The sequence below is a fragment of the Aythya fuligula genome, chromosome 9 (genome assembly GCF_009819795.1).
Source record: "Aythya fuligula isolate bAytFul2 chromosome 9, bAytFul2.pri, whole genome shotgun sequence".
Taxonomy (NCBI): domain Eukaryota; kingdom Metazoa; phylum Chordata; class Aves; order Anseriformes; family Anatidae; genus Aythya; species Aythya fuligula.
In genome coordinates, this window is record NC_045567.1 from 66,777 (window position 1) to 74,070 (window position 7,294).

The 7,294-nt window shown below is 46.5% G+C and overlaps 1 protein-coding gene across 1 annotated transcript; it reads left to right on the plus strand.

Moving 5' to 3' along the window:
- The first annotated feature begins 4,562 nt into the window (after positions 1–4,562).
- On the plus strand, positions 4,563–6,647 carry PIGZ (phosphatidylinositol glycan anchor biosynthesis class Z). Its single transcript, XM_032193213.1, has 2 exons — positions 4,563–4,680; positions 5,192–6,647. The coding sequence occupies exons 1-2, from the start codon at positions 4,563–4,565 to the stop codon at positions 6,469–6,471; spliced, it is 1,398 nt and encodes a 465-aa protein (XP_032049104.1). The 3' UTR covers positions 6,472–6,647.
- The last annotated feature ends 647 nt before the right edge of the window (positions 6,648–7,294 follow it).

Sequence of the window (7,294 nt, forward strand, 5' to 3'; positions counted from 1 at the left end):
TTAGATGGTGGCATTATGTGCTTAGAATATGGATATATCTAGAGGAATGGATGTCTTCCAGATCTATAGGTTCCTGTTTGTTTTGGCAATCTACTTGCTGAAAGGAGTGGAAACAATTGTGATAGTCTTGAAAGAAGCCAGAAAGAAAAGGCTTGTTAGCAGTTATATTAATCTCCATGCATTTCAGGTGGTGCAGCAGGTACTATGTTGTTTTAATGGAATCCGGACAGGCAACCCCTGAAAAATACTTACAACTATCATAACTGCCCTAGCTGGGAAAACTTAAAACACTAACACCTTGTGAGAAACACTGTAGCCAATAACATAGGTTCAAGCAAGGATCTCTGTGAAGCAGCATTTTTATTCTCAATTGCAATGGTGGGTGTCCCACAAGCAGGAGTGCACCTACTAGTTCCATAACACAGTATATATATATATTTTTTTTTTCCTTGATGACCGGGACCCTCCTGTTTCCCCATTGACTGGGTAATCCAGTTTCACAATCTATCCAGTGCTTCACAGACAATACATGGCTTTCAGTAAGAGAGGGAGTTAGGAGAATCTTATCAAGTAGAGATAGAGTGCTGACGGCATTAAACTAGGATGCTACTTGGTGTCTTTGCTAACTATGGTGCACTGTGCAAATTAACTAAAGCAAGAAGCCTTGGGCCCCTTTACCAAGGTCAGTCTCCTAATTAAGAGTGTGAGCCTATCTTAAGAAACTGGTAGAAACTGGTCCTGTGGATGGACAAGAACCAAGGAGCAACTGAGTCTGCACAAAGACAAGAGGTCAACTAGCAGTGATGAGGAAGAGTCATCAATCTTCATCCCCATGACCCCCGACGACCACCACCAGAATACACTGCGCAAGTGCAGATGGGAGGAGTTTATGGAAATGACTCCTTGGAACTAATCTTAATACAAAGCGGGGACCGGTTATGAATATGTATAGGCATATTGTGAAACTTCATGCATATGTAACTCTTTACTACATAAAACCAAAGCAAGTTGCCGTGTCAGGTGCACACGACTTTGGCGGGACTACCACCCATGCTGCCCAGTGCTGAATAAACCTACCTACTTTACAATCTTACTGATTGTGGAGTCAGTAAAAGGTTAGTGAGTTATTGTATTCTCCTAACTCCCTCTCTCAGAAATACCCAGAAGAAGTGAAAGAAGCTTAGGAGTATCATAGATTCTATTGGGGTGCCTAGAGGAGTTCCTGATGAACAGAAAGCCAGGAATCAAATTGTTTCAGGGTTTGAGTCACTGTTCTGGTAGGTAACAATCAATAAGAATGGGGATTGGAGTAATTATATTGTAGTGGGTTTACGTGGCAAGGTTTTGGTAGCAGGGGGCCATAGGGGTGGTTTCTGTGAGAAGGATCTAGAAGCTGCCCCATGTTTGGTAAGGGCCCCACTGCTGACCAGAGCCGAGCCAATAAGCGATGTTGTTTTGCGCCTCTGTGAGAGCATATTTAAGACACGGAAAAAAATGCTGCACCACACAGCAGCTGGGAGAGTGAGAGGAGTGAGGAACATTCTTGCAGGTGCCAAGGTCAGTGCAGAAGGAGGGGGAGAGGTGCTCCAGGCGCCGGAGCAGAAGTCCCCTGCGGCCTGTGGTGAGGACCATGGTGAAGCAGGATGTCCCCCTGCAGCCCATGGAGTACCACGGTGGAGCAGGGTTCCACACTGCAGCCTGTGGAGGAGACCACGGACCGACGGAGTCCTGCACCGACGGAGTCCTGCACTGATGGAGGCTGTGGAAACCCCTGCCAGAGCAGATTCCAGGCAGGACCTGTAGCCCGTGGAGAGGAGACCACGCAGGAGCAGGTGACCTGGCAGGAGCTGCTGCCCGTGAGGGAGCCAGGTTGGAGCAGTTTTCTCCTGGGGGATGGACCCTGTGGTATGGACCCATATCTGGAGCAGTTCTGGAAGAGCTGCTGCCTGTGAGAAGCCCACGCAGGATCAGTTCATCAAGGACTGTATCCCATGGGTGGGACCCCACAGCACAGGGGACGAGAGTGACCGAGAAAGAGCAGCAGAGAAGAAGCACTGTAGACTGACCATAACCCCCATTCCCCCATTCTCCTGTGCTGCTCGGGGGTAGGAGGTGGAAGAGGGTGGATGGGGGGGAAGGTGCTTTTGGTTTCTTTCCTTTGTTTCTCACTTCTCTAGCTTGTTAGTGTTGCGAGGACATTTGTTGTCAACGGAAGGAAGACAGGGACACTCAATATGAGTGATCAGCAAGCTTCATTTTATTGCCCGAATAGCCTAACTTTTATAGTGAACTTAACAGGGGCGGACAGTGTTTCACACAAGATTATTGGTCAAAAGCACTCAGACAAACAGTTACAAGAAAACAACCCCACCTGCAAGAAAAGAACCCCTTGTGATTAGCAGTCAGGTAAACCTTGTCCTTGAAGCCAGCTGCTGGTAACAGTATTTTTCTGAGTTCCTTAATTGGGCGATGTGGGAGTCATTGCTGTGGGAGCTTCTCACAGTTACTCTGGTAGCTTGGTTTGCTCAGCTACAGCAGGCCATGAGATTTTCTAAGGCCTACCCCAGTTGCTTAAGGCAAGCCCAGATTGAACAATTGTTCCACGGGCACATGTCCACGTCCTGTATGCCAATTCCCAACAGTTAGTAATAAGCAATAAATCTTACTATCTCCCTATGCCGAGTTTGTTTTGCCCGTTACAATAATTACTGTGTGATCTTCTCGTCCTTATCTCAACCATTGAGTCCTTTTCATCATATTTTCTCCCCATTCCTCTTTGAAGAGAGGGAGTGAGAGAGCGGCTGTGGTGGAGCTCAGCTGCCCACTCGAGCGGAACCACGACATTATATTTACTATAATCCACAGAGATTCATAAATTATACAAGGGATGCAATAAGAGGAATCACTGAACAATTAGATGCCACCAGCAAAATGGCTTGGGAAAACAGAATAGCATTAGGTATGATGCTCGTGGAGAAAGGAGGGGTGTGTGTGTGATACTGAGCAACCATTTTTGCACTTTTATACCAACAATACTGCCCCAAATGGCACAGGAACTAGAACATTGCAAGGGCTTACCACCCTTCCCAGTGAATTGGCAGAAAACCTAGGAACAAACACTTCCATCACTGGATGGTTGGAATCTTGGTTTGGTAAATGGAAAGGGATGGTAGTGTTCATATTTACATCCTTGATCGTAGTAGCAGGAGTTTTGTCAGCCACTGGTTGTTGCATTATCCCCTGTGTAAGAGAACTAGTACAGTGGTTAATCGAAACTGCACTACTGAAACAAATGACCACGGAGCCACCACCTTACTTAGATAAGGTGGTATTAGAGGAGATGGAAAGCAAAGAAAGTGAAGAAGAGGAAGATATAGACCAAATTGCACCTAGAGAAATGTTTTGCAAAAATCAACAATTTATAAAGAAGAAAAGGGGGGAATTGTGGGAATAAAAATGTTTTTGCACTGATTCAAAGATTGAAGCCGAAATTTCCTTAAGTGGTATATTCTTTATTGCAGTGCTGGATGCACGGGGGATCTCTCTGCCTATCGTGCATATCCAAAGCGGAGAGCAGTCTTGAACAATCAAGCTATTAATATTCTATAAGCGCCTATACATATTAATCATCTATCCCTGCCTTCCCTCGCTTCTCATGGTAATTAGCTCTTTGGCGCCTTGCGCCTGCGCAAAGCCTCCCAAGAATGGCAGGCAGGGGTCTTCGGGATGTGAGCAGTGGTCTTTGGGAGGAAGACCCCGAGTCTTCCTCACAGTGTACTTTCCACCTTTCATCAGGATTCTGCTGAGTTGGCCCGTTTCCTAACCGCAAGAACTGGCTTTTGTTGATTCTTCTACTTGCTGTCTCCTTATCATGAATTCCAATGTCCTGTTTCGAGATATATAGTCCTTATCTTGAAATTGTCCTTGCCTTCTCAATGTCTCCTTAATCAGCACAGGGTTACATTGTTTAGAGGTAAGGAACATGGTATTGAGATATGCTTGCAGTGACAAGAAAGCTTGCAGACAACCAGACTCCTTTGAACAATTAGGCAAAAATCACGGTGTCAAGTCAGATAAGTAAAGAAACATTACCACTTCAAACAGTAAAAAAGTCAAAATAAATTTGAAAAGTAACAGGCTGGCAACTGAAGGACATGTATTGTCTGTGAAGCATCGGATAGGTTGTGAACCTGGATTACCCAGTCAATAGGGAAACAGAGGAGAGCCTCGTCATCGAGAAATAAAGTATATAAACTGTATTGTGTGACTAGTAGGTGTGCTCTCCTGCTTGTGGGGCGCCCGCCATTGCAATCGCGAATAAATTACTACTTCACTGAGATCCTCGCCTGAGACTAATCTCTTGACTACAGAGTGTTTCTCATAGATTCCATCCACCTGGAGGAGCCGACTCCCTTTGGCTGCTCTCCCCCAGCAACTCCCATTCTGTGGTCCCCCCTCAGCGGCCCGCACCTGCGCGCCCGGTCGCTCCGTTATGACTATGCAGAGGGCGAGTGCCCCCTGGTGGCGCGGCGGAGCCGCCGTCAAGCCGGGCCGGTCCCGAGATGGCGGCGTGGCGGCTGTGGGCGGTGCTGGCGGCGCTGCGGGCGGGCTGGTGCCTATTGCCACAGGCCGGCTACTTGCATCCCGACGAGTTCTTCCAGTCACCCGAAGTCATGGCAGGTAAGGCGACCCGGGGGGGGAGGGCGGCGGCTCCGGGGGAAGGGGGGGGATGGGGCGGGGCAGCCGCGGGGCTTCGGACGTGAGGGGGCCCCGCTGCCACCGCCGCCGCTTGTGGGCGGTGGTGGTCCCGGGCGTGGTCCCGGGCCGGGGGACACAAAGGCGGCAGGTGAGGCGGGGAGCTGCCGGCCCTGCTTCGGGTGCTCTCTGCTACGCCGCCCCTGCAGGCAGCGGGGAGCCCGGCGGCCGCCCCTGGTGGTCTGTTTTTTGTGGCAGCTGCTGCCAAGTAAGCGCTGGCCAGAGCCGTGCTGCCCTAAGAGATGTGGTTCTGTCTCCGAAACTTGGTTAAAATTAATGGTGTGATCCTAAAAAAATCATGGTTGACATTAGTCCCAAAGATTTAGGGACTGCACTGCATCGTGATGCCTTTTACACTAAGCTGTATCCCTATTGCCGAATTACTGAATAAAATGTAATATGTATGTTTGTTTTTTTGTTCTTTCTTCCTTTGTAGGAGATATTTTAAACCTACAGGTCTATTACCCTTGGGAGTTCCATTCCAGCTCTCCTTGCAGAACAGTTGTTTTCCCACTAATGACTTCTGGAGTTACCTACTGGGTGGTCAAGTCTTTGCAGCAGTTGGACATATGTTCAAGTTGCATCAACAGCTACACCCTTCTTGTATCACCTCGTCTTCTCTTTACAATCTTTTCTTTTGTACTTGACTATAGCGTGTATCAATTAGCTCCTTCCTGGGAAGCAGATCCATGGAAAGCGCTGGTACTTCTGGCTGGATCGTATGTCACTCTGGTATTTTACACAAGAACATTTACCAACACGCTTGAAGGACTTCTCTTTGCTCTTCTCTTGGTATTGGTTTCCTCCAACAAATCTGACAGCAGCTCAGTAAAGCCTACAAGCAGCCCTCTCATAGGTATTGTAACAACTGCTGGGTTTTTCAATAGGCCAACCTTTTTGGCATTTGCACTAATGCCCCTGCTTTACTGGGCAGGTTTAAATGTTGACTCCCAAAAGAGCATTAAAACTATCATAAACCCCTTATTGAAGCTAATCACCTGTGCATGTTTTACTGCCATTGTTTTCATAACAGCTGACACCTTATATTTTACCTCTGTGGGCTTAGACAACTTTTACAGCATTAAAAAGAGCAGCCTATTTGATGTAATAGCTCAATTGAACCACAAAATTGTAGTAACTCCTTTAAATTTTCTCAGCTATAATCTCAATCCTCATAATCTTGCGCAGCATGGAAGTCACCCACGAGTTACGCATTTTACAGTCAATGGAATAATGCTTTTTGGGATCTTACATATTCTGGCCATTGGTGCCGGTTTTAAAATGCTAAAGAAATACATCTATCAATTAATGCGGGTCAAATCATACTACCGTGGGTCACCTAGGGTATTTGTGCATTCCGAGGGCAATCCAAAATTACTGCTGTTTTATTTTGTTCCTTTGGCATTCCTCTCCCTGTTCAGTCACCAAGAACCTCGTTTTCTCATTCCTCTCATCTTGCCGTTAGTCCTGTTCAACACATCACAGAACAGAGCTATGAAGTGGAAATCTGTCATTATTATTTTCAATGTCCTTGGGGCTTTGGTGTTTGGGTGGCTACACCAGGGGGGACTGATACCATGTTTGTTTCACCTGGAACATCTCATGCATTCTCCAGGGTCCTCAAACCATACAAGACACTATACTCTACTCTTTGCTCACACCTACATGGCCTCCGAGGTCTCTGCCTTAATATCAAAAAAAGGGACACAAATATAGAAGTAATCGATATGCTGGATCTGAAGAAGAAACCCTCTGCCAAACATTAGGGCAGCAAGCAAAGAATTTTACCTGCAATGACTGCCATTTTTTTTGTTATAATCCCTGGAAACAGTCAGAGCCACAATTACAAAGTGTGGTGTCTTGCTCAAGAACGAGACTTTGATCTTTCCACACTTATCAATGGAAGACCCACCACAAATATCCTTCCTCTTCAGTGAAAATTGGAGAAGTCAGCTAGGACTATACATCCTTCAGCTAGGCAGAGATCATCAGAGCCCTTAGATGTTAGAACAATGTGATAGTTTTTCACTACACTTTGACTCTGCACAAATGTGCTGTCAGACCCCCCTTGTCACAGTCCCATGCTCAGTATGGGCAGTGCCCATGAGCTCCCTGATTCTCTTCATTCCCTTTCTTCATGCTCGTACACTCCTCAGGATAGCCAGCTCTTGCTAGATGCGAGTCATTCAGTCCCTGTGGTGTTTCTTAAGAACTTGTGTAATTTTCCTGATGAGAGAGGGTGAACTTAGAGTCCACAAAAACTGTGATTCAAGCTTAGCTCTTTTCACATGAGATATACTTTAAAAGTTCTTACAGACTTGGATAGAGGGCTTGTGGACTGTGTTACTGATAACAGACATTAACACTGCTGCTGCCGGAGAGAGGTTACTGGACTAGACAGAACCTCCTCACTCATTAGACCAGACTGCAGTCACAATATAGGCATTAGCATCATGATATTATTGTCTGAGATGCTCTTAGGTGGTTCTGTCTTGAAAAATCCCTAGTATTGATCTAACAGAATCTGATTTAGAACTCG